Here is a 27,567-nt window from a genome sequence, read left to right as displayed (position 1 = left end):
TGCGTCTCTGTACCATGGCTGGCATGAGAGACTAAGAAGCCTTATTCTGCCTTGCTAATGGCCAAAAGCAGCAGCTTCTTTACTAACCATAATCACAGCGTACAGAAGGATTATCCTACAGCATAACATTGTGCAGTCTTGATATAGGCCTACATTATCATTACATCACTGTTATCAGTATCCATGGCACAGATTCAACATTGTGCACTCTTGATGTTTTCTCTGTCAAAAAATTAGTTCATTACTTTTTTTTGATTTTTTTTTTTTTTGAGACAGGGTTTCTCTGTAGCTTTGGAGCCTGTCCTGGCCTCGAACTCACAGAGATCCACCTGCCTCTGCCTCCCAAGTGCTGGGATTAAAGGCGCGCACCACCACTGCCCTGCCTAGTTCATTACTGTTTAATTTTAGCCTGAGGCAGCTTCTTAGGACATGAGGGGAAAAAAGGCCATATTTTTTTTTTCTGCAAATATCTCACAAATGTCCCCTAGCAGAGTTGTTAATATTATTTTCCTTAGAAACCTCTTAGTGGACCTACAGAGCCTGCAATGCTCTCAGAACTACTGTCTTCCAGGCTTTTGTGAGAATGGCCCTTTAAACTTTACCGTGTTCAACTGCTTTTCTAGTCCAAAGTTCCAGAGTCTTCCACCTTCCTCATTCATGTTCCGTCTCACCTCATCTGCCCCACCCCACGTAGTACACACATCACACCCAGACACTCCTATCTGCTATCAGTATCGTGTTTTTATCACATACTTCTCAGCTCCTCCTTCCTCTTTTGCATTGTGCTTGCCTGGGGAATCACATATAACATCTTTAAGTCAACACAAGTTCTGGAAGTAGACATCTTTGGGGACTAGTATTCAGCCTGTGTTTTGTAATATATATTTTTATAGAGTATGACTGTGAAAAACTTAACTATTTTTGCTTTTCTCTGAGAACCAGCCTTTTTAAATATTTTACTTAGCCTTCCTATGTCCATCATCATGCTTCCCAGACTCTTGACTGGACGTTTCCGTCCCTTACCAGGACTCCTTCCTGGAACCTCTGTGTGCTGGTTCTAGTGTAGATGTGCTTTCAAGTCTGTCAGTGCTCCCTTGAGGTCATCAAGCTTCTGAATACTTTCCATTGCATGTATTTTGGGTCCTTATTTCCCAAGCCATCTATTCATTCTGACTTACTCTGCTTTGGTTAGAACAGATACTCTCGTGATTTTTATGAAAAAGGAAACCATTGGCTCTGCTTTTTGGATTTTTGGTCTTGTATAGCACTGAATGACGTCAAGTTTGCTGTGTAGCCCAGACAGGCTTTGAACTCATGCTGATCCCCCGCCCCCGCCCCTCATCCCCTGGCCCATTCCTCAGCTGACTACTTTGTCTACCTTAAGATGACTAACTGGGGTTGGGGGATGAGGGATGACAAGAACGAGATTCACCCAGGGCCTCCTCAGATCTCTCTCCAGCTCTCATTTTATTTTTAAATAAATGTGTGTTGTATACTAGATGTGGTGGCACTTTTGTTTTCCCGGCTAAGGGAGGAGGGTCTGCATATGAGGCCAGCCTTGGCTACTTGGAAGGCTTTCTCAAAAAGGAAAAGGGGGGGGGGTATAGTGATCATTTTTCCCTTCCAGAAAAAAGAATTACACAGGGAGGAGAGACCACACCCAAATCCTTAGATGACACACTGCCTTCTACTTCAGAAGCTTCTCTGTATTCTCTTAAAAATAGAAGACAAAAATTAAAAATCTAGAAGTTCAGTTCAAAATGAGTGTACTTGATAAATCTTTTTACTTTTGTTCTCTTTGTATGATGGTGACAACAGTAAAATGTCTGTAGATTGTGTTATTAGTGAAATTCCTTTCTATTTATTTTTATTTTATGTGTAAGAGTGTTTGCCTGTGTGTATGTCTTTACCAAGTGTGTACAGTACCCGTTGAGGCCAAGGGAAGGCACTAGGTTCTCTGGAATTGGAGTTACAGGTGGTTGTGAGCTCCTTTGTAGGTGCTGGATACTGAACTCAAGTCCTCTGCAAGAGCAACAAGTGCTTTTAACTGTTGAGCCAGCTCTTCAGCCTCTGGGTTCCTTTCTCATGAAAGTGTTGACAATTAAATACTGGTTGCCAAGAATATTTTATACATACAGCTATATACATAACAATTTTATATCTTTTTATTATTTAAAAATTTTCAGCATTTAACTTTATATATTAAAAGTTTAAAACTTACCTGTAATTTATTTTTGATGTAAAGTTTTTTTTTTTTTTTTTTTTTGGTTTTTCGAGACAGGGTTTCTCTGTGGTTTTGGAGCCTGTCCTGGAACTAGCTCTTGTAGACCAGGCTGGTCTCGAACTCACAGAGATCCGCCTGCCTCTGCCTCCCGAGTGCTGGGATTAAAGGCGTGTGCCACCACCGCCTGGCTTGATGTAAAGATTTTTTAAAAAAGTTTGTTTTTAATTGCATGAGTAATATGTGTTCATTGAACAGAACAAGAAACTAAGTGGGAAATTTTATTATCTCACTTTATTGTTTATAGTTCTTTTTTTGTTCATTTTTTGCACAGTTTAGTATGTTGTATATAAAGATTATGATCTTGATTCTTAAAGCCATTACATTCTAGTTGTAAATATTTTTAAATAAAAGTATTAAAGTTATTTAAGTATGTGTGCTTGTATAAACTGTTGTTCTTGCAACCACTAGATGGCACTCAGCATGTATAATTCTTATGAGCTGAAGTAGCGGACGTTGAAGTTTCTAGGTGGGTCTTATGTTTTAATTTAAGTAAAACAGTGGTTTATGTTAGACTGTGATAAGCATTTCATAAACAGTAAATAAGTCCAAGGTGGAACATTTTGCTATGGGTGTTTCTAGTCTCAAGGAGAAAGGGAGTATTAAACTAAGGTGTAGCATGCCATATACAGTAGATTCTGGGTATATTAGCAGTCATTACAATTTATTGAATTATTTTTTCCAATTGAAGAGAATGAAATAATGAAACATTTTAATTGATAACCTTTAGTTTTCTTTTTAATATTAAGTTTTTTTCCCGAAGATTTAACATGTAGATAATTAGTCTGAATGAACTGAAAACTTAACCCAGCATGTTTGTGTGAGTGGTATACATATGTGTATGTGCATTTACATGTGTATGGGCACATATCTGTGTGTGTATACAAGTGCACATTCATGTATGTGAAATTAAGTGTCTTCAATTGCTCTCTACTTTATTTATTGGAGGCAGGGTCCCCCATTGAACTCAGAGCACTCTGAATTTGGCTAGCCTTATCTTCAAGGTGCTGGGTGCTGGACCACCACATCCACCTGGGTTTTGGGTATCTGAACTCTGGACCTCATGCTTCCTTCCACAGCATACAATGCCAGTACCCGTTGAACCATCCCCCAGCCTATTGGTCATTTTCTTTTCTTTTTTCTTTTTTCTTTTTTTTTGTTTTTTCGAGACAGGGTTTCTCTGTGGTTTTGGAGCTTGTCCTGGAACTAGCTCTTGTAGACCAGGCTGGTCTCGAACTCACAGAGATCTGCCTGCCTCTGCCTCCCGAGTGCTGGGATTAAAGGCGTGTGCTACCGCCGCCCGAGTTTCTTAAGAGTCAGAATTATTGCATTGTGTTTTCAGGTGAGCATAGAAGATGTTTGGTGCATTTTGGTATTTTTCCTTATTTGAAGTTTTATTTTTTATTTTTATCTGGCCAAAATGAGAGCATCTTTGATTTTGGTGTTGCATTGTCTTATTTTATTTTTTAATATACTTTTTAAGTTTAATGTGTATAAGTGTTTTGTTAACACATGTGTATGTGCACCCTGTCTGTATAGTGCATGTGGAAGCCAGAAGGGGACATCAGATGCTTAAGACCTGGACTTATGCATGGTTTTGAGCCACCTATGTGTGCTGGGAACTGAATCTAGGTTCTCTGAAAGAGCATCCAGTACTCTAACCATGGAACCATCTCTCCATCTCTTGCTTTCTTTCCATTAGGTCCATTTCTACCTTTCAAAATAATTTGATTCCTTCTGTTAAGTTAAAATAAAAATTATAGATTTGGGGCTGGAGAGAAGGCTCAGAGATTAAGAGTTCTCTGTTCCAGCAGAGGATCCAGAACATATGACGGTTCTTGTGAGACTTCTAGTATTCTTGACTGGACCATGAAATGCTAGAGCCTTCTCCACCTTTAATTTCTCAAATGCTTCCCCTATGTATACAAAGGGTCCCTAGAGGGCAGTGTTGCTGCTTTGGAGACCAGTGATTTCTTAGTCTAGTGACTTGAATCTGTTTGTGGGTTAAAAAACAAAACAAAACAAAACACAAGAGTTTCAGTACCCAGGATCATAAACATGATAGGTTCTGAATAGCTGAAACTTGGGGAAGTTATGGGCGGATATTTATTATATGCTTACCTGTAGTGTAGTGTAGATCATCAACCCTGCAGGTTCTGAGTAACTGAAACATGGAAGTTATAGGAGCACATTTATTCAAATGCTCACCTGTAGTGTAGTGTAGATCATCAACCCTGCAGGTTCTGAGTAACTGAAACATGGAAGTTATAGGAGCACATTTATTCAAATGCTCACCTGTAGTGTAGTGTAGATCATCAACTCTGCAGGTTCTGAGTAACTGAAGCATGGAAGTTATAGGAGCACATTTATTCAAATGCTCATCTGTAGTGTAGTGCAGATCATCAATTCTGCTCTTCAGCATCCGTTAGTTTTTCCACTCCTGTTTAGTGAGGCAGGCACGTCAGACTTCAGTGTGACTTTTACTTAGTGAACAGCTGCGCAATGAAACTTGTTCCTTTAAATTTTTGTCTTAAAATTAAGTAGGCAGAATAGTAACATTACAGAAACTGTAAAATGGGAAATTCCCCCATAATCATACTATTGGATCACTTTTAGAGCTAATATTCACATATACTACATATCATGTGTTATAAACAGGTGATCCAAAAGTATGATACATGTATATTCCAAGACACGTTGTGTCGGCCAGCTGACCTTGAATTTATGACCTTTTATCTACTTCAGTCAGATTACACCTGAATATCACCACACCTGTTATTTTATTTTATTCTTTATGCACATGTTTTAATATGCAAACTGTGTTTGTTGGCTTAGCATCACATAACTCTGTGTTACATAGCTTCAAACATTTGCATCCTGTGGTTTCTCTAACTGAACTACTTTCTGCCTTTAGATGGTTTCAAATGTGATTTGTCTATATTTTCCCTTTAGAATAGGATTATTGAGAGGTAATAATTTAATCAGTGGGTTTTTGACATTTTTATTTTGTTTTGTTTTTTTTTTTTTTTGGTTTTTCGAGACAGGGTTTCTCTGTGGTTTTGGAGCCTGTCCTGGAACTAGCTCTTGTAAACCAGGCTGGTCTCGAACTCACAGAGATCCGCCTGCCTCTGCCTCCCGAGTGCTGGGATTAAAGGCTTGTTTTGTTTTTTGAGACAGGGTTTCTCTATGTAACAGCCCTAGCTGTCCGGGAACTAGCTCTTGTAGACCAGGCTGACCTTGAACTCACAGAGATCTCCCTACTTCTGCCTCCCAAGTACTGGTGGTGCCACCACCGCCCAGTGACAGTCTTAAATATTTTAATAAATTTGTTAAATAAAGTTAAAGATGGTCTACTTTTAACTGCTGTTCGCGTATACTATAGAACAGTACATGAAACTGTAAGTTAAATCACATTTTAATTACTTTAAAATTATTTTACGCCAGGCGGTGGTGGTGCAGGCCTTTAATCCCAGCACTCGGGAGGCAGAGACAGGCGAATCTCTGTGAGTTTGAGGCCAGCCTGGTCTACTAGAGCTAGTGCAGGACAGGAACCAAAGCTACAGAGAAACCCTGTCTTGAAAAACCAATAAATAAATAAACAAACCAATAAATAAATAAATAAAATGATTTTGCTTCTGTCAGTAACAGCCAACACGTCTTTTCTTCTTCAGAATACATGTGCATCATGTTCTTTTACTGCTTTGTTGGATTCTTGTTTATGCTTCCTCCCTCATTTAATTTTGAGTCAGACTTTTTTTCTTTTTGCATTGTGTAGTCTTTTGTTAGCAACCAAAATGGAAGATGTCTGTTATACAACATGGGTAATTGTCTATAACTGGAGATTTCTTATATTCTAATATAGGTCATTTATAAATGCAATTTCTTTTATTAAAAACTTTCACCCTTTTTTGTCTGTTTACAATTTGCAAAAACTATTCTGAAAGTGGATATGTGTAGACACCTGTAAAGACTGCAAATCTCAGATGTGCAAAGTGTTTACAAGTTGCTTTCAAACACTGTGTGCCATTTGGGCCTTTACATTGCCATCTTTTTAAAAATCAGAATATTTTGATTCCAGCCCAGACTATAAAGCATTTAACTTTTGTTTGTTTGTTTTTTCGGAGATGGCTTTTCCCTGACTGCCCTGAAACACCATCTGTAGACCAGCCTGGCCTTGACTCAGAGATCAACCTGCCTCTACCTCCTGAGTGCTAGGATTGAAGGCGTATGCCACTATCTCTTGGCTCTAAAGGATTTTTTAGATGAGTTGAAATTAAGGAGGACAATACCGACTAAAAGAGAATTCTATTAGTCTGAGGTTTCAGAATCCCCCATACCAGAACCGACATCTTGGTAAAGGCTAGACTGGACCTTGGACAGAGTCCAGAGTCTGCAGGTCAGTGAACCGTGAGTGCTCCAGGTGCTTCTACCCTGACTTGTTGAGTTAGACCTCTTACATAATTAAAAGTTAGCATACGCTAGTTATCTTTGGTGCTAAGCATACATCTTCTGTTAATGATTTTATTTTTTCTTTGCTTGCGTGTTTTTGCTTGCTGAGCCAAGGTCTTGCTATGTAGTACAGGTATGAACATATTATAAATATACTAATAAATGTCTTCAAACTCAAGATTCTCCTGCCTCCACTTCATTGAGTGCTGGGTTATAGACAGGGATATGTGTCACCAAGACTGACTTTTTATTTTTGAATATGTAGAAGTATCACATTTTTTATATAAAACTTAAGTTACTTATGCATAGAAGATAGTATGCGATATCAAAGAAAATAGAATAGAGGGTAAAGAAGTCAGGATTTGAAAAGGAGTTATTGATAATTTTATATTTGACAAAGGGCCTGCTATCCAGAATGTATACAAATCAAGATGAAAAGAGCAGACAGACTAATTTCAGAATGAGAAAAATCTCGTGTAGCATGTTGTAGATGTGCTCCAGATGTGTCTCTGTCTGGCACTGTTTGCCAAATACATACCTGGCTGTATAAACACTGTAAAGGGTTTACATTGTATGCAACGTTAACAATGTTTATTTGAAAGATAGTTTTTATTTTAGAGACAGATTTAAGTGAAATTTGGCTTATCTATAGTATAGATACTGTGTTCAATAGTTTGGAGTTTGCTATACATCTATAGGAAAGGGATCAACTTTTCCTTTCTCTTTTAAAGATTATGTTGTCAAGCCGGGCGGTGGTGGCGCACGCCTTTAATCCCAGCACTCGGGAGGCAGAGGCAGGTGGATCTCTGTGATTTCGAGGCCAGCCTGGTCTACAAGAGCTAGTTCCAGGACAGGAACCAAAAGCTACGGAGAAACCCTGTCTCGAAAAACAAAAAAAAAAACAAAAAAAACAAAACAAAAAAAAGATTATGTTGTCTTTAATAGCACTGCTTAAGTTTCCACTGCCTTTTGAGTGTGATGGTGATGTTTACTGTTAAGCTTCTGCGTGGTCTCTGAGGGAAAGACCTCTGTCAGAGATAAGACGTTCTGTGTGTTTGCAGGGATTAAAGACCTTGGGTTACTGAGAAAAATGGGAGGGGGGAAGGGAAAGAAAACTAGAAGGTCAAAACTAGAAGCTGACAACTGCATATGTCAGCTTTCTCATTCTTTACCACAGAATAGGTTATGAATTCTTTTATTGTTGCACAAAAAACAACTAAGAAATCTCATCTGTGCACACCACCTAGTGTTCAAGGTTTTCTGTGGTTATTCCTGGGTTTGGCATGAATGCTCTTACATTACAGGATCTACTAAAATATAGAATAATTGGGCATAGTTCTTTCCAGAACTTAGATTTTCTTGTAGCTACCTCTTTTGTACCTCCTAGTGTTTCTTCTGAGTATATAGCATATTTTATCCCTTCCTGGAAGAAATACCATTCCAAGCTCTGTCACTGTCACATGTGTTCTTCCTGAGCGGTGGCTGTTGGCATAAGTCACTCCTGCCCTGTGGTTCATTTCTCATTTATGACGTTTTACCTCGTGAGTGTATTCTGTTGTAGACAAATTTGAATCCCAGCCACATCTTTTTCTTACTAAATCTCAAAAGATTTGCCTCAGAGAACTACAGTTTTCTCACTTCTCTTTCCAGAGCGTATTCTACAGTATCAAAGAATAAGCTTCTGGTCACTCCTCAGAATGACCGGCTCTAGAATATGAACTCCTCTGACCAGTTCATGTCTTTGTTCACCTATGGATTCCTGTCTTGGCCTTTTCTGACACATCTGTCTGTTTATCTTCCCTGCCTCCTCCTCCTTCTCCCTCCCTTGACTGGGACATTAGTCTTTAGAGAATTTTTGAATTCAAGATAAAATCTCTGTAGATTTATTGTGAGACACATGTCCTCCCCAGAAGACCATCCAACTCCCTTTTTAGTACTTTTTTGTTGTTTTTGTTTTTGAGGCAGGGTTTCTCTGTAGCTTTGGAGCCTGTCCTGGAATTAGCTCTTGTAGACCAGGCTGGTCTCAAACTCACAGAGATCCACCTGCCTCTGCTTCCCGAGTGCTGGATTAAAGCATGCGCCGCCACCGCCCAACTTCTTTTTAGTACATGTGTAGAGTATGAAGACATAGGTGTGCACTGTGTTTCCCGATCAGAAGGCCTGCGTTTTAGAATTTGAGCACACTCACTGTTTTAGAAAAGGGTAGGGAGACAATAGCTCATACTTTAGCTGTATGGAGTCATCAGGCTCCAAAAAAATTAGACGCCACTTTTAATTCTTAGGCTCACTGTGCCTGCTGCTTTACATCGTCTGTCATTTACTGGCCATATGTGAAGAATTTAAACCAGTTCTACTCAGGTAAAAACTTAGTGAGAAAAGAGATGTATTTTAAGAATTAAAATATAAATTATTTTGTGTGATCTTTAGTTTTAGATTAGCCATAGCACATTTGAAGGGATAACTGAGAATTAGGAATGAGGGGGAGTCATTTCACAGTATATAATGGAGATGCTGATGTCAGTTCATGTGTTTCATCCAGATGTCCCTGGTAGATTTGGGGAAGAAGCTGTTAGAAGCGGCACGAGCAGGTCAAGATGATGAAGTTCGTATTTTGATGGCAAATGGAGCTCCTTTTACTACAGACTGGGTAAAGAGTGATTTAATGTTGCTTTTTTTCTTCCTCTTCCTCTGCTTCTCCTCCCTTCTTCCCAGATAAAAGTTTAGCCGGTGTTTATGCTTGTAAATGATATACACATACTCACTTTGGGGGGTTATTTGTTCAGATTTTATAATTATAGCTATCTTTTAGGCTATATTATAATATTTAATTTTTTATGTGTACGGACATGTTCATGTAACTGCAGGTGTCTGTGAAGTGAAGTTAGAGGTGTTGGGTCCCCTGGAGCTGAGTTACAGGCAGTTGTTAGTTACCGGACATGAGTGCTAGAAACTGAAACTGGGTCCTCGAAGAGAAGTGCATACTCTCAATGGCCAAGCCATTTCTCCAGTTCCTAATTGAATTGTCTTTTCAATGAACACATTGCTCATATTGTTTTCTTGATAATAGTCTTATCCAATCAATATCTATGAATAAAGCTTGTTTTGTTTTAAAGACTTTGAACTATACTAGTTTGGTGTGATTACACATATAGCTGCTTGGATTCAATTCAAAGATAATATAATTAACAGGGAGAGAATCGATAATTCACAATGTGAAGATGGTGATTTAACTGCTCCTGAAAAAAGAAGCTTGCCTTTCTGTTGCTGCTTGAGAAACTGTAAGAAATGTGACTAGGGAGGCAGAGGCACGTGGATCTGTGTAGTGAATTCCAAGGATAGCCAAAGCTTCATAGTGAGACCCTGTCAGAGAGAGAGAGACCAACCGAATAGGAGGAAAGGAAAGGAAAGGAAAGGAAAGGAAAGAGGAGTTTGGTGCAGTGTAGGAGGCAGTAAGGAGAAGGAAGAAGACACCTGTTCATTTCTGAGAGTGAGGTCTTAGGAGCATGGAAGGTTGGGAATCTGCATTAACCTAATCGTTGATAACAAGGAAATTCTGGTTTTTAATTTTTTTTGTATTTTTCCTTGTTCTTTTTAAAATTTTCATGTAAAATAAATGCTTTGTCTGTTTTGGAAAATTTTATAAAAACATCAATTCCTGCATCTAACTTCAAAATCCACCAAATCATGGTAAGCCTCGTTCCTCCATGAACTTCCTTTGTGTTATTTTAAAGCAAGTCCCAGGAATTCCTCTATAAGTATTTAAGCATTTATCTGTATCAGGTAAGATGCAGCATTTGTCTGTATCAGAAATTAAGAAAATATTTCACTAAATATTTTCAAGGAAATCTTGAGTGCTTTCCTGAGAACAAAGAGTGAACCCAAAACACATTCAGTAACCTGGAATCCAGAGAATTCATTCTCTAAGAACTTTTGCTGAATTTAGTTTCCTTGCTGGTTCCCCCGCTCACCAGCATGGGGTACCGAAGACACCCCATGCTGTCTGGGAGTGCTCGGGCTAATTCTGGGGGGCAGTTCCAAGAACTGCACTTGCAGCATTCAGGCTATCTCAGAATACCCCCATTTCTTCCCACCTCTTCTCCCTGCTCTTGTGTGGGGCACTGCAAATAAATGGCCCGATATTAACCAGCGTTGAGGGAGAGCAAGAAAAGTTTGTTGAGCCGGGCGGTAGTGGCGCACGCCTTTAATCCCAGCACTTGGGAGGCAGAGGCAGGCGGATCTCTGTGAGTTCGAGGCCAGCCTGGTCTACAAAGGGAGTTCCAGGACAGGCTCCAAAGCTACAGAGAAACCCTGTCTCGAAAAACAAAAAACAAACAAACAAAAAAAGTTTATTGAAGGGAGTTTGGGGTCACAAGCCATGTCTTGTGCATTTGAAGTCAAACACCTGTGTCCCCGAGAAACTCGGCTGAGGAGTGAATGTACAGTTCCTTTGTGCTCAGGGCCCTGGCAGAGGCAAATGATTGTCCCCTGAGAAGCCTATTTTTTTAAATTCCAACTTTATATCTACTATTGAAATTGCAAGGAAGCAAACAGTTGAGTAAGTAACACCGAAACACAAAGCAGCTGGAATGTCTTACTGAAACAACCCGACAGTCCTGCTGAGGACTGAAGAGTTCAGTAACTCGTGAGAGACAACTGCAGACAAGTTAGAGCCGATGGTAGGAAGCCCAGCGTGTACTGTGGACACACAGAATGTGATATCAGGAGTGGTGAGAGACACCGTGACCCACAGAATAAACATTTTCCATGGCAACAAAGCTGTAAACAGCCCAGCGCTCATCAGTATTAGTAGACCCACAAAATGAGTGTGGATTGAAGTCCAGTTGCCTAGAATTTCCAGAATTGATAAGTACCCACAAATTTATAGCAGTCAGCTTGTTGAGAATGTGTGCCCATGAGGCTGGAGAGCTGTCTTTGGTTGAGAACACTTGTTGCCCTTGAGGAGGACCTGGGTTCATTGCTCAGCACTTAGATGGCAGCTCATGACTGCCTGAAACTTCAGTTCCAGAGGATTCTTCTGAACTCAACAGGCATTGCATACATACAGTGCAGACATATATGCAGACATTCATACACACAAGATAAATAATTTCTTTTAAAAATATGTGCTGTAGTACATCTAGGAAGAAGGATTGTAAATAAGAATTAGTGTTCACTGTATGTATATAAGGAGTTCCTGTGGGTCAGGAATGAACCGACAGATGACTTAGAGTAGCACTTCACCAAGATAAAGTTAGGATGGCCGGTAGACATGAAATGGGGGTCAACTGCCAGTGAATAAAAAGTAGGGCCAGCATCAGTGACGAGATGGTACAAAGGTGAATTGATGTCGCCATTTTGGAGGACAGTTTGACAGTGTTTAGTAAATTTTAATATGTATATGCCGTTTGTATCAGTTGAACTAGAATATTGAATAAAATCTTGGTTATGTGCTTAAATTACTAGAAGATCCTCTGTAGCAGAATTGTTTATAATAACAAAGCAGTGATCATTGGTTGGTTGATTAGTCTACAGCTTTTTCATGGAGTGGAATGTTGTAGAGCAAGTTAGTGTACTATATTTATGCCCATTAACATTTTGTAAACATAATATTAAGTTGAAAAATCAGAAGTACACGTGGTAGGATTCTAGTAAAGAATCAGACTGTACCATTTAAGGATATGTAGTTGATAAAAATAAAAACAATGCTTGTCAGAAAGTTCTGAGTAGGGTCTAGGGAGATGGCTTAGTGTGTAAAATGCTTGCCATTTAAGTATGAGGGCCTTGGTTTGGATCCCTAGAACTATACCACACAGATACATACCAGAACCAATTCTTTTTTGAGTAGCATTTATCCGACTAAGGAAGGGCTTATTATGATCGGAGAACAACCTGTAGGAGGACTTAAAATTACTAGACAGGTTATCCTTCCAGACTCTGGTGTTGACTTTACAGACATTAACTATTCTTGAAATTGTATGTAAGTATGCATGTTACATATTTTTTTGCATGTGAACCAAAAAGGAAAAATATTAAGAATAACAATAGAGGGGCTGGAGAGGTGGCTCAGTGGTTAAGAGCACAGGCTGCTCTTCCAGAGGTCCTGAGTTCAATTCCCAGCAACTATATGGTGGCTCACAACCATCTGTAATGAGATCTGGCGCCCTCTTCTGGCGTGTGGGCACACACGGAGGCAGAATGTTGTATATATAATAAATAAATCTTTAAAAAAATAAATAAATAAAAAAAAGAATAACAATAGAAATATAAAGTAGACCTCAGTACCTTACTGAGTAAGTCTCAGTGGTTGTTCGGTGTACTGTTAAAGGTTTTCATTAAATATAGAATATGAGAGTGGAGAAAAGGCCAGTTATATAAAAATACAATAAAGTGCTCTTCGCCTGATCGCTGCCATCATGGACATGAGTTGCGTGCTGCCCATCAAGCTCGCTAGGGTAACCAAAGTGCTGGGCAGGACCGGTCTCAGGGACAATGCACGCAGGTGCGTGATGGAGGAAGGTCATTGGTTAAAAAATAAAGAAACTGCCTTGGCTCATTTTATTGGTTAGAACATAGGTGGGTGGAGTAAACAGAACAGAATGCTGGGAGGAAGAGGAAGTGAGCTCAGAGACGACAAGCTCCCCTCTCCCTGGCAGATGCGATAGCTCTGTTCTCTGAGGCAGATGCACGCGATGAAGCAAGCCGCCAGGTCAGACATGCTGAATCTTTCCCGGTAAGACCGGTGCTACACAGTTCATTAGAGATGGCTGATAGGGATATGAGAATTAGCCTGTAAGGGCTAGAGTTAATGGGCCAAACAGTGTTTAAAAGAATACAATTTGTGTGTTGTTATTTCTGGTGTAAAGCTAGCCCTGCGAGAGCCGGGTGGGACGAAAAGCAGGCCCGCAGCTCATGCTACAGGTGCGTGTGGAATTCATGGATGACACCAGCCGCTCCATCATCCGAAACGTCAAAGGTCCCGTTCGAGAGGGAGATTAGCTCACCCTATTGGAATCAGAAAGGGAGGCTCAGAGGTTACGCTGACCTTCCTGCTGGGTCCTGAGTATCCACCACTTGGCGCCCATGATGACCTGCGACTATTAAATAAAACATTTGTATTGTTTTTTTAAAAAAATACAATAAAGCATGAAAAAAGGATTATTCAGCAATCTCACCTTTGATCTGTGAGGGTCTGTTAAAACCTCTATTAAAATAAGTGATTTTTTTGTTGTAATAAAATAATTATTTCTAAGGTTTGCTTTGTATTATGTCACTTGTGTGGCTTTAGGCAAATTGGTGACCTCCCTGCACTTCAGGTTCCTTTACTGCCATACGTATCAAGGTAATAATAGTGCCTGAGCTATGAAGCCAGTAAACGAAGGTCTTAGAACACTGTGGTCCATAGAAAGTGATTGCTTGGAGAAATGACTCAGTGGTTAAGTACTCTTGTTGCTCTTGCAGAGGATCTGGGTTCAGTTTTGTGTACCCACTTGTTGGCTCATAGCCATCTATAACTTCATTTCTAGGGGTTATGGCACATTCATGCATTTAGGCAAAACATTCATGCATATAAAGTAAAATTAGTAAATCTAAAACAAATAAAAAAAATTAAAACAGTTGCTATCTAATAATGACAGCCTGGCAAAGTTCATGTTCTGGTGAAATAGCTTTTTTAACGTCATTGACTGGCAATTGCAATTAGTGGGCTTTTCTGTGCTTCTTAGTGCATGTAATATAATGTAACCTAAGCTTCACCTATCTAGATATACCCCTCTGATATGAGATATGAATCTCTTCTTAATTCTCAGGTCATAATTAGCTCTAATTTTTAATAAAATTAATTAAGGTTGTTTTTCTGTTAGTAATAAAGAGCTAGGAGGCTGAGGCAGAATCTCAAGTTTGTCTAACTGTAGAGAAAGGGAAAGGGACCACTGACCTTTCCCCACTAATGCACGTGTGGGACCTCTTGAGGGCTTGTGAAGATAAGCCTGAGTTGAGTGATTTCTTTTGATGTGTGAATTACATAGTAATTCAAATACACAATGTAATATGCATCACTGTTTAAAAATAGAGTTTATAGTAGAAGTATATTAAAAGCAGCTAAACCTGGAATTTCTCTTTTGTGCATGTGTATGCATGTGTTCCTATGTTATAGTTGGGAACTTCTCCACTTCATCTGGCCGCACAGTATGGGCATTACTCTACCACAGAGGTACTTCTCCGAGCCGGTGTAAGTAGGGATGCCAGGACCAAAGTGGACCGGACCCCGTTGCACATGGCAGCCTCCGAGGGCCACGCCAGCATAGTGGAGGTTTTGCTAAAGGTAGGTCTTCTTTTTGGACTTAGATTTTGAATCCAAACCCTATACACACTTTGTAAGATGAAAAAAGGGAAAAGTTTTATTAAGTGCATACTTTTTGTTTTCTGTGTGATAGAGCATTTGTTATTGATGTGTATAAGTCTGTCAAATGAATATTGCCTTAAAGTTTTCTTTGTAGGGAAAAAATCTTCCTGTAGGTGTATTCTCAGTTAATTGCCAGCTATTGAAAGTCAGTCCTTTGGGTGAAGAACTTAATTCATTTAGAATCCTATGCAGGGAAGAATAGTCTTGGATGACTAGCAGGCAGATTAATAAGTAATTAAATTATCTTTAGTCATCCAAAATCTAATTAAATTATCTTCAGGTTACACAGAAGATTCTCAGACAGAGTGACAGCCTTTATTCTTAACCCTTTTCATCCTAACCCATAGACGAACCCATGTGAAAGAAATACAAGGAACTCTAGAGGACAAATTACATGTAATCCTAGGTATTTTTAAAGCCACATCAAAAAATAAAAATTCACTGGGCAGTGGTGGTATGTGCCTTTAACCCCAGCACTTGGAAGACAGATGTAGGCAATTCTTTGAGTTCGAGGCCAGCCTGGTCTACAGAGTGAATTTCAGGACAGGCTCCAAAGCTATGCAGAGAAACCCTGTTTTGAAAAAACAAAAACAAAACAAAAAAAGTAAAAAGTCATTTTAATATTTAATTTATTGTGTTTAAAACATTATCATTTCAACATGAGAGCAGAGTAGAAATCATTGCTGGGATGTTTCATATTCTGTTTGTTACTGAGCTCCAGGGCTTGTTTACACAAAGCGCACCTGTGCCTGACGAGCTGAAGTTTGCTGAATAGCCAGCCATTCCTTCCTGACATGTCAGACACTGCCTCAGACAGCTTCCTTTTGACTCCTTGGGTTGTGCTTGTTTTGAAAGCAAAGGGTATATTTAATTGTGAGGGATGAGAGGATTACTCACCATAAACCATTAAAGTGTTCCGGAGAAAAACTCAGCGCTGCCGTTCACCTGTAAGGCCATTCCAGCCCGTTGTGCCCCTAGTTGAGTAGCAAAATCTTAATTGTCTTATTTCAAGAAAGGAAAGTAGTTAGGAAAACCATCATGGTAGAAAAATGATTAGGTCACAGATAATTGATGAGTGCTAACATATATTAATAACATATATTAACACTCCCCCAAAATTAATGGTCCTTTTTCTTGTGTAGAAGCATTGTGGCTGATATTCTCATATCAGGGATTCTTTATATTTCATATCTTGAAATATTACTGATTTTGAAATATTTTTTAGCATGGTGCTGACGTCAATGCAAAGGATATGTTAAAGATGACAGCTCTGCATTGGGCAACAGAACATAATCATCAAGAGGTGGTGGAACTTTTAATCAAATATGGTGCTGATGTACACACGCAGAGTAAATTTTGTAAAACTGCATTTGATATTTCAATAGACAATGGAAATGAAGATTTAGCAGAGATATTACAGGTAACTTGGCTTTGAGTTTAAGAAAACATGAAAGGCAGCTTACAGATGGATGCTCTTTGTCTTGTAGCTTCTCCTGTTGGATTCAGTTCTTTTGAATGGCCTTGTTCTCTCCACTTCCTCTCTGTTCATTACTGTTTGTACTCTAGAGAGTTAGATGAGGCGCTGACCGTCTGTGTTTTCAGTTTCTGAACTCCCCTCCTAGACATTTCCATTATTTTGTCACACATTTGGATATCATGTTTTACCAAATCAGTTGTAAACTACTTTATAAAGACTCAGGAATTAATGTTCCTTCGATAAGTGATACAGTCTTTTTTATAATCTATTTTGTCTGTTTAAACAATTAAAATTGATTATGCATGTGTGGGGCAGGTGTAGGGTGGTTAGAGGGTACCCGGAGTCATCTCCATCTTCACGTGGGTTCTGGGGACTGAACTAAGGTCTTCAAGCTTCTCTGGCAAGTTCCTTTATTCACTGAACTATCCTGACCCCCTCTTTATTTTAAATCTACTTTGTCTAACATTAGTATGTGTAAATGTTTTAAAATGTAAGTTGGGATCTAGCAAGCTGGTATGTCTCACTATGCAGGGCTTTTATTTGTCTGGGCTTAGCTGTCCAGGGATGTGGATGAAAAGGTTTACTTTAGTTAAAAGGCTGAAGTGATTCCCAGTTGGGTTTGATTCATGTTCAGATAACCCCTTCCCCTTTACATCCTTTTTCTCATGGTGCAGCTTTTGGGAATTTCCCTAGGCAGCTCCTCCTTCTAACTAACCCTGTCTTTTCCCTCAGCCCCTCGATAGGGCTGACACTTCCAGTGGCACAAGCAGTAGGTACCAAGGCAGACACACCTGACTGAAAATGACAAAACTTTGCCAAGGTTTTGTGATACAGTCTGTTATTCTGGTTTCTTTCTTTCTTTTTTTTCACCCTCTGTAAAAACAAAACAACTATTATAGACATAGTTGTGTTTGCAGGATTTCTTCTTGCTTGTCTTCTTGTTCTGTTCTCAGTAGAACTCTCTAAGATCACCTGACTTCATTGAACTCCACAACTTATGAGATGTGCTGTGTGCTGGGAAATTATGAGTTTTACGTTGACTCTTCTCATCTTTCATATCTAGGAATACAGTTTAAGGGTTGAGATTTAAAGATTGAGAACAATTAAATGGGAAGGTCATATTTTGATATGTTATATATTGCCTAGTGTGGTAGAAATAATTTAATTTGACAGAACAGTAGACTACCTTTCAATGTGTAGCTTTTCTGTGTTCTGTAAGCACCTTTCAGATACTAATTTCTCCTCTGGTGGGGTTTGCTGTCACTCAACAGAAGGCTATAGGATGTGAATTCACACCTATCCTTAGAGCTGTACTCCCGGTGCTTCATTAGCAAGTCTTCCCATTGAATTGTGTGACTCTTCTGAGACTGCTTCTTCATATGTGTATTATGTACTGCATTGAAAGCCTGTCCCACATGTGCTGCCTGTAATTCTGAAAGTATTGTGATAATTTGTTCCCTAGATTGCTATGCAGAACCAAATCAACACCAACCCGGAGAGCCCTGACACTGTGACAATACACACTGCCACCCCACAGTTCATCATCGGACCTGGAGGGGTGGTGAACCTAACAGGTCTGGTATCTTCAGAAAGTTCATCCAAGGCAACAGGTATTGAGATGCATGTAGGACAGCTGTTAGGATGTTAAACATTAGTAGGTATCATCAGTTTGAGGAAGGACTGTTGGACAATGAGGGTAAGAATAACATCTGCTCTCCCGGTCCCCATCCTTCTGAGGTAGATGAATCTGAAGAAAGGCAGTCTTACAGTGTGTGACAGCATTGCAGCACCGATGCTGTCCAGCGTTAGTGAAGACTTGAGTGGACGTAGATGAGCAGGATGCACTGGGGTAAGCACCTGATGTAAATTCTCTTTTCTTTTCTTCTAGATGAAACAGGAGTGTCTGCTGTTCAGTTTGGGAACTCCTCTACGTCAGTATTAGCTACATTAGCTGCCTTAGCGGAGGCGTCTGCCCCATTGTCCAATTCTTCAGAAACTCCAGGTTAGAGAACAAGTCACATCTGTGCACTGACCTTTTCATAGTCCACTTTGTCAGGGTTTTCCTCTGTGCTTAGTGCTGTTTGAATCCTGTTCAGAAACCGCTTCATGATTTAGTAGACTATCTTGTTTTCTTCAAGAGTCTTTGCTTACAGTTTGTGTTTACCTCTGCGGTTTGTTCAGAATTAGTTGGTACATTTCTTGTTACTGTCTTATTTCTTATTAATTAAAGTTGGTACTTCTTATGTTTATTTTTGTATTAGCCACCAGTGTGATTCAATATCCTGATCCCATTTTTATTAAAAATAGTAAGAAAGTAAGAGGTACAGGGTGACAGAGGACTGGGGTGGGGGAGTTCTTCTCAGCTAATGTGAAGTAGGGTGGGCATCCATTGCTTGGCTCGCCCTGAGTGTGGTAATGTGTCCCATCCTGCTAGAACCTGTGTTTACATGGGAAACTAGAAAAAAATCCAGATGTTTTTCTTTTAAAAAAAAAAATTAAACCAGGCATGGTCTGTACTCCTGTAATCCCAGCATCTCAGGCTGAGGCAGGGGGAATTATAAGTTCTGTTTCAGCCTGGGCTACACAGTATGATACGGTCTCAAAGAAACAAGAGAAGACAACACCAAGAGAATAAATGCATAAGAAGTGCTAAATTTTAGTAACAAAATGAAAAGCGTACTTGTATGGGTCACATAAAACATGTGCTTGCCCATTTTGGACCTCGGTTTTTGCCATTTTTGACTTGTTTACATAGAGTAGATAAATATGAATTTGCATTTTTATAAATTTAGTTTTGGCAGTATCAGATAAGACTATTAGAAAAATCTTAACGACTGAAACAGTATAAAAACCACTCTTAAAAGGGCTAGCTGGGCCGCGCGGTGGTGGCGCACGCCTTTAATCCCAGCACTCAGGAGCCAGAGGCAGGTGGATCTCTGTGAGTTTGAGGTCTACCTGGTCTTCATAGCTAGTTCCAGGACAGCCAGGACTGTTACACAGAGAAACCCTGTTTTGAAAACCCAAAAAAAACCAAAAGGAAAAAAAGAAAGGTTAGCTGTGCCCCATGTTCTGGACTTGGTAGCACCCAATTATAATCCAAGCACTCAGGAGACAGAGGCAGGCAGATCTCTATGAGTTCCATGAGGCCATGCAGGGCTACATAGTGAGACCCTGTCTCAAAGGGGTGGGGTAGAGTGTTGGTTTAGCTGTGTTCAGATGATGACATGAAATATTGACAGGTAGTTGGTTCCAACCTGATTTGTTTTTATACTCTCCTCACATTGTCTTTTAGTTATTGTGTAAATAAATTATTCTTTTAATTTGGAAATTTTAGGGAAATCTTGAAGTAGTCAGGTACCATAGTGCCTGCCAATAGTCTTAGCTGCTCAAGAACTAAGACAGAATGACAAGTTCAAAGTCAGCCTAGGTGATACTGTGCCTTAAGAAAAGTAAAGACATGCACAGTCCCCCAAACCTTGAGAAATGTTATTCTAACTGTAGTTTAAATGATCATTTGGATCATATTTGCTTGTAAGAGTAAAGAATAACCTTCAATTCATTCTTTTCCAAATTTTATTTAGGGTGTCATTGAGTTTTTTACCATAAAGATTTAATGTGGACATAAATGAATTTCTTTTCACTTGGAAAAGAGAAAAATCTTACCCTTTTCCCATTTTCTTTGGCTACTTTATAAAAACATATATGTGTTATCCTGATTCTTGGCAGGTCTTAAGATTTTTGTAAATTACTTCTGGCCATTAGCATCCACAAGCATCACCGTTTTGACATGCTGCATTTTTTAGTTAGTACTTAGGTTTGCAGAAGCCATCAAAGACAGCCGGTTTCAGGGCTAACAGTAGCAGCTTAGAGAGAGTATGTGTGTTCACTGTGCGTGAGGCCCTGGCACCAGTGAAAAGGGGAGAAAGAAAACTTTCATTGTTGGTTTAAATGTGGAGACTTCATTTCAGTGCTCTGTCATGCTGAAGACTTGGGCGAGCTGGGGTGGGGATATTAGGGAATGCGACTGCAGCACAAGCCCAGGTCGATGCATCACTGCGATGCACACCAATGAAAGAGATCCAGTCTTGGGACGCGGTTGGCACATGCTCAGCCTTTTGAGGTGGAGGGTTTAGTGTAAAATACCTTTTTATAGACTGCCTTCTTGGGTAAAGAGTGCTTGCTGTTCAAACATGAGGACCTGAGTTTGAAGCCTCAGCTCCCAGATGGAAAGCCCAGGATGGCTGCATGCGCCCGTAATTCAAGCATGGGGAGGGCAGAGATAGGTAGCTCCAAAGAGCTGGCTTGCCAGCCAAAAGGGTGAAGTTGTGCTGAGTGGGACTCCCTGTTTTTCGCTAGTAAGATGACCAGCTGTAGAGGAAGATACCTCACAGCCTGCCCTGACTCCTCCGTGGCTTGCACACACATGTACACACACGTGTGCCACACACACCACCCCAGTGGCTTTTCAGAAAGCCTTTGTTTTGTAGCCCTAGCCTGTAGTCCTATGACTTTTCTTTGCTTTCTGTATTCTTCTCTGTGGCCCAGTTACATAATACCTTGATTAAATAGAAATCTATGAGTTCCCCTCATTTTCTATTTAAAAATTTGTAATTGTTAGATGTATTTGAAAGATATAAAGGGTCTAGTGGCCATTGAAAATTCTCTTTCTCAAAGTAAAGTTTTTATCAGGAAATTTTTTTTTTTAAATATTTATTTATTTATTATGTATACAATATTCTGTCTGTCTGTATGTCTGCAGGCCAGAAGAGGGCACCAGACCTCATTCCAGATGGTTGTGAGCCACCATGTGGTTGCTGGGAATTGAACTCAGGACCTTTGGAAGAGCAGGCAATGCTCTTAACCGCTGAGCCATCTCTCCAGCCCTATCAGGAAATTTTTATGCATTATATTTTTGGTCTATTCCAGAATAGGGTAATGAAACTTAGGAATGAGTTACTGGGTCATGTGAGTCTTTTTAGTTTTACTTTTCTTTGTTCTTAATTTCAGGTTAGATTATAGGAGTCTGCCTTCAAAATGTTATATTTTTCTGTAATGTAGTTTTTGTTTCATGTAAATATTTCTACATAAAAGTGTTCAGAAGTCTTGGTAGTTTTCAGGGAATGTTTTCTTATTGGCCTTAATTCAGCTTATGGCATGGTAATTTAACCTCAAAGGCACAGACATTGTTTGGCTCTCCTCATTATAGCTTGACTTTTATATTAGATCAATGAATATTTATGATATTACAGTTACCTTTTATTAAGCCAATTTGTACACACACACACACACACACATACACACTTTATGTCTACAATCTTCTAAAGTTTTAAGGTTGTTTTTTCTTACATATTCCAACATTTGGCTATTAGATTGTTCTCTAGGTTTGGGATGTGTACTTTTTATAATTGTTTTCCTTTTAATTTTTTTCATACATACTTTATCATTACACAACTTAAAAGAGCCTTTTAGATGAAAGGTAGGACTTATTATTTTAATGACAGTTATTGCTAACAGTGCAAAGATGAAAGTTCTTGAGCTGAGCCTTGACTGTTGTGACCTCAGAAGTTTCTTACATACGCTACAGCTTTTAAATAGTAGTACTTTTACTTAGTATTCAACCAGTGAGCCTTTCTTTTTTATATGGATGTTTAAAAGAAATCAAAGCAGTAGGTGTGCATTGGAAACATGAATAGTTATTCTGCTGGATGTATTGCTCCTGTGTGCTCTCTGTGTTATCTCATGGTTCTTTTCCTGAAATTGTCTGGTGTGCTTGCTAACAAAGCATAATTATTGCTTAGGGCAAACAAAATAACGAGAACTCTCAAAAGTTCGTTTGCATTTTAGGGTATTCTGGGTTTGTGTTGTGACCCTTTGACTCTGTTAGTTAATTGTCACTCTTCGTTAAAACCTTTACCCTTTCCACTCCCTCTTAAACGTGTTATTACAGATTTTATAAAGTTCACTCCAGGAGAATCTTCCTCAGTTCATAAGAGGAAGGCGGGTAGAGGGTAGAACATGTTTTCATTACTTACAGATGTTTTGTTACTTTCATCCATGTTTTACACATGACTGGTGTAGTTATTCTAGTGACCTTGTTGTATTCCATTGTATGATGGCCCCAGTTTATTTACTGCCAAGAGTGTGTGGTTGTTTCTTGTTTTACCTCACAGTTTCTGCTGTGAAGCTCTTAGGAGTGCCAATTAGCATGGCTTTATGCACACATTTTTGGGGCTCAGTGTAGAATTGCCTGGGGGGAAGAAGTTTTGACATATCAACATGAGATTTTGTTTTCTTTTACTTAGGCAATGCCAAAGGCAAAGTTTCTAGCTGTCAGCAGAACTCTCTGTGCACCTCTTAGAAATTATTGAGAGCATAGTTGGGGGCTTGGTTGTGCAAAAGTTGAATTACACATTGCCATACAGTGCCAACTCTGTTTTTGCTCACTTGGTCCAAAAGGGACTCCTGCTTGTTCTGCATGTCCCTTGATACATAAATGTGTCTAGAGTAAAATCATGAAGTTCTCATTGGAGTTGAGTCTTTGATACAGGGCTTCTCTGCGTAGCCTTGGCGGCTCTGGAACTAACTCTGTAGACCAGGCTGACCTCAAACTCACAGAGATACACCTACCTCTGCCTCCTGAGTGCTGGGATTAAGGGCGTGTGCACCATCACCTGGCGGAGTTGCGTCATTTCATTAAGTAGCTGTAACCTTTGTTATTAGTCAGTGATCTTATATTGAACTTCATGTGAAGAAGATACAGAGGAGTGAAGATTATTAAAATGCGGTCATAAAAAGGTGGTTGGGACTCAATTATAAATTTTAAAACTTTCAGTCAACTACTTACATAGACGTCTATATTACCTTTGGCAGTGACATTTAAAAACCATGTAAACTTATCCAGTATGAAAGACACAGACAAAAAATGCATTTATATTCATATTGAATGATTTTTACTTTCTTTTCCCCTTCTAGTAGTGGCCACAGAGGAAGTGGTTACCGCAGAATCTGTCGATGGTGCAATTCAGCAAGTAGTTAGCTCAGGGGGTCAGCAAGTCATCACGATAGTTACAGATGGAATCCAACTGGGAAACTTGCACTCCATTCCAACCAGTGGGATGGGTCAGCCCATCATTGTGACCATGCCTGATGGACAGCAAGGTTAGTACTAGATGTCTGGGTGAAGTTGCTTTGCATTCAATACTCGGGACACTGTTTAAACAGCACTTATTTATGCACTGAATTTTACTCATATAATCTTTTATAATGGATATAATTCCCTGATTTTATTTACTTAGACTAGTATTTAAATTAGCTTACTTGAGCACTTAGTAGGTGGAATTAGCCTCAAAATATTCTGTGTGGAAAATGAAATATTGCTACAAATAGTACACAAATAACTCAGAATTGGACAATTTTTAGACTGTTTTATGCAATTCATATATAATGAGAACTTTAAAAAAATGCCATCAAAGAAAAGAAACTACTAGCGGTACAAATTGAGGGTGTGGCCCAGATCTCTGGTAGGTATAGAGCTTGAGAAGTGTGGCAAGCTGGGAAGCTGAGCTCTGGAAGTGTGGAGACAAGCGCAAGAGGATGTTCCTGCTGTTGAGATGGCAGAGGCTCGTCTGTAAGACCAGAAGCCTGTACTATACACATGTCCAGACTGTGTTGAGTAGAACTGGAGAGAATTGTGCCCAGCATGTGCATTTGAGCTATCGTGTCTTTCCAGTGATACCTAAGATCAGCCATATTCCTAGCAACAGCCTAAAAGATAGAACTGTTGCTTTAAAAAGTGTTTGCACAAATGAGCATCTTAGCCTAGGATGCTAGCATAGTGAGACACCTGAGATACGACTGGGCACTGTTGGGTAATCAGGAAACATATTTTTGATTTAAGTGAATTTCAAAAAGAAAAAAGTCGGGCTGGAGAGATGGCTCAGTGGTTAAGAGCATTGCCTGCTCTTCCAAAGGTCCTGAGTTCAATTCCCAGCAACCACATGGTGGCTCACAACCATCTGTAAAGAGGTCTGGCGCCCTCTTCTGGCCTTCAGGCATACAGACAGAATATTGTATACATAATAAATAAATAAATAAATATAAAAAAAAAAAAAAAAAAAAAAAACAAAAAGAAAAAAGTCAACCAAACAATAATAACAATAACAACAAAAAACAGGAAATGCTGATTATATTCCTAGTTGAGTTTGGAAAAGAAAGCACATTATAAATGATTCTGAGGACATGAGACAGGTAGGCATATGCAAGCTTGGCAAACCTCAGTCTGCTGGTAACAAGGTGACTGGGGTGCCATTGTCTTGGCACAGCAGCACGCTGGACAGCTGTGGAACCATGACCAGTGTCTCCTCTCCACCAGCACAGAACTCCAAGAGGAATGCTTCAAAGTCAGACTTTTTGGTATTTTTGAGACAGGGTTTCTCTCTGTAGCTTTGGAGCCTATCCTGGAATTAGCTCTTGTAGACTAGACTGACCTTGAACTCATAAAGATCTGCTTGCCTCTGCCTCCTGAGTGCTGGGTTTAAAGGTGAGCGCCACAACCACTTGGCTGCAGAGACATTTTTTTGAGAGCACCAAAGGAATATGTACATGCTTCATGAAAGAGTATGAACACAAACAGGTTTGGTACAGATGGTTCATTGTCTGTTTATACGCATGAAGTGAATGCGCCCCTCAGAGTAGGCTACAGAAGGGCAGGTGAGACTCACAGCATCCTGTTCTGTGTGTATGTTTTGTTCCTGTGCATGCACACAAACACTGTGTTCTGAGCCGGGCGGTGGTGGCGCACGCCTTTAATCCCAGCACTCGGGAGGCAGAGGCAGGCGGATCTCTGTGAGTTCGAGACCAGCCTGGTCTACAGAGCTAGTTCCAGGACAGGCTCCAAAGCCACAGAGAAACCCTGTCTCGAAAAAACAAAAACAAAAACAAAAAAAAACAAACACTGTGTTCTGGAGGGGATTCCTGCCTCACGGGCTCTAGGACAGCTTCCTAGAAAAGGAATCTGCAGTCTGAAGTGTGACTGCGCACCTCCACTCTCCCCAGACAGTCTCAAGGCAGTGTGTGAGTACTAGCTGCCATTAGAGGCGGAGGAAGGGACATGTGGGCGCCAGATGTTTGATATGGCGGGTAAACAGACACCACTTTGAGGTGTTCAGGAACCAGGCACAATCAAGTTTTAAGTGTGGCAAACTTGTCACTTGCCACTTCAGCTTCTGTGGGAAGTTCTCTACCAAATTAGTTGATGTGACAATGAACAATAATAATTAGAAAGAACTATCAAATTGTTTTTCCTGTTAATAATAAGAAGACTTCAAAGCTATGGAACCATTTTACTGTTTGCAGCATGGTGTGCTTGTACTGTGGTCAGACTGCCTATATGGGCAAGAGGGTCACATGCCTGGGCACCCTTATTTCTTCAGCCACACACTGAAGATCAACATCTCAGAGACTATGCTACATTTTGGAGTATAATGCCATCAGGAACGTTCTCCCTCAGGGATGTCCATTCAAGAGTTTTATAACTTTTACCCCATTGCAAAAAACCCAAACAAACAGCCCATAACCTCATAGCTGAACTGATTGCTTTTGACTTTGAGTTCATACTCTTTGTAGGCAATGTTGGCTTTAATGGACTGCTCGAGTTCTTGGCTCCTACTTCTGGCATAGCTGTTCTAGGGAGGAGATATGTATGACAGTGTGGAACCAATAATTATGAAGGAATCTGACAGTAGTGTGGTCTGTTTCATTTGGGGAATATGGATAAGTAATCAGACCTGTTGGTACTTGACCCTTATAGCTCACTGGGTCACCTTTATATCCATGGTCTAACCTCATTGCTGTACTATCAGTTAAGCACTTTTAGATGTTTTGTAGATTGACTCTGGTAGTGGCAGCAGTCAGAGGCAAATAGACTGTTGGGAAGTCTAGGTGACTTCCGTGAATGTCCCAGTCGGCATCATGGTCACTGACCATCTGAACAGAATGGAGATAGAGAATGAGGGCAGCTTTGAGCATGGTGTAAATGCTTCAGTTACAGAAGGCACCTGACTGTGAGCATGACCATCCCATGCCAGTTAGTGCAGAGCTTCCTGAATAGTGTGGAAGCTGTCCCAGCAAGTCCACTAGGAATGTCTAAATGAGAGAAGAGAACTAGTAGGCAGCCATGCAGGCTGTTCCACACACCGAGGCCCTAGATCTTATGTGCTGGGAGGTGACTACTCTGTCTGCATTGAGCTAGATTATGTGACCATGATCCACATCCTTATCAAGAAGTTGAGATTCAGCCGGGAGATGGTGGCGCATGCCTTTAACCCCAGCACTCGGGAGGCAGAGGCAGGCGGATCTCTGTGAGTTCGAGACCAGCCTGGTCTACAGAGCTAGTTCCAGGACAGGCTCCAAAGCCACAGAGAAACCCTGTCTCGAAAAACCAAAAAAAAAAAAAAAAAAAACAAAAAAAGAAGAAGAAGAAGTTGAGATTCTCTTTGGAGAGGAATGGTGAATATCAGCATTATACTGAAGTTACTGAAGGAAGCCACAACAAACTGTCTGTTCACCACCTTTCATGAGCCCAGGCAGGCTTTGCCACACACACTGCTCCCTTGCCACAGAGGCTTCCTGATTACAGAGGGGGTGTCAGAGTACCTGCAAAACTTTCTCCAGAAGCCAAAAATACACAACATAAACTGTTTTAAGTAGGGGATAAGCTTTGTTTTTTACTAGATTAGAGAGAAGAAAAGTTTTATGCTGTAGGCTTTTTATTCAGTTGTATAAGAGCCATAAAGGCACACCCCACCATGCCTGGCTGACACTACCAATTTTTTCTCCATTCTTGAATTGTTATAAACATAATTTGTTATTAATAAAATAAAATAACACTTTCTTAGCACAGCTAATGTTTTAAATACTTTTGTAAGCATGGTTCTATACATATATTTATGTGTGCTACAT

At 39.9% G+C, this 27,567-nt stretch overlaps 1 protein-coding gene and 1 pseudogene across 9 annotated transcripts in view; both read left to right on the top strand.

Moving 5' to 3' along the window:
* The window catches only part of Gabpb1 (GA binding protein transcription factor subunit beta 1), a 53,168-nt gene that overhangs the window by 13,582 nt on the left and 12,019 nt on the right, over positions 1-27,567 (top strand). For 3 of the 9 annotated variants that reach the window (XM_041679081.1, XM_041679079.1, XM_041679082.1), the window contains exons 2-7: positions 9,270-9,377; positions 14,883-15,050; positions 16,357-16,551; positions 18,071-18,218; positions 18,497-18,610; positions 23,581-23,766. In XM_041679081.1, the coding sequence (XP_041535015.1) occupies positions 9,270-9,377; positions 14,883-15,050; positions 16,357-16,551; positions 18,071-18,218; positions 18,497-18,610; positions 23,581-23,766 (919 nt within the window). Of the gene's footprint in view, positions 1-9,063; positions 9,089-9,269; positions 9,378-14,882; positions 15,051-16,356; positions 16,552-18,070; positions 18,219-18,496; positions 18,611-23,580; positions 23,767-27,567 lie in introns of those variants that run through there. The other 6 variants (XM_041679083.1, XM_041679080.1, XM_041679085.1 and 3 more) reach the window with 6 other exon arrangements.
* LOC121465723 lies at positions 13,144-13,771 on the top strand (annotated as a pseudogene).

Source organism: Microtus oregoni, unplaced genomic scaffold (genome assembly GCF_018167655.1).
Source record: "Microtus oregoni isolate MIOR12 unplaced genomic scaffold, Mior012 000031F_ref0000149, whole genome shotgun sequence".
Taxonomy (NCBI): Eukaryota; Metazoa; Chordata; class Mammalia; order Rodentia; family Cricetidae; genus Microtus; species Microtus oregoni.
This window is presented reverse-complemented; position numbering and strand designations above follow the sequence as displayed.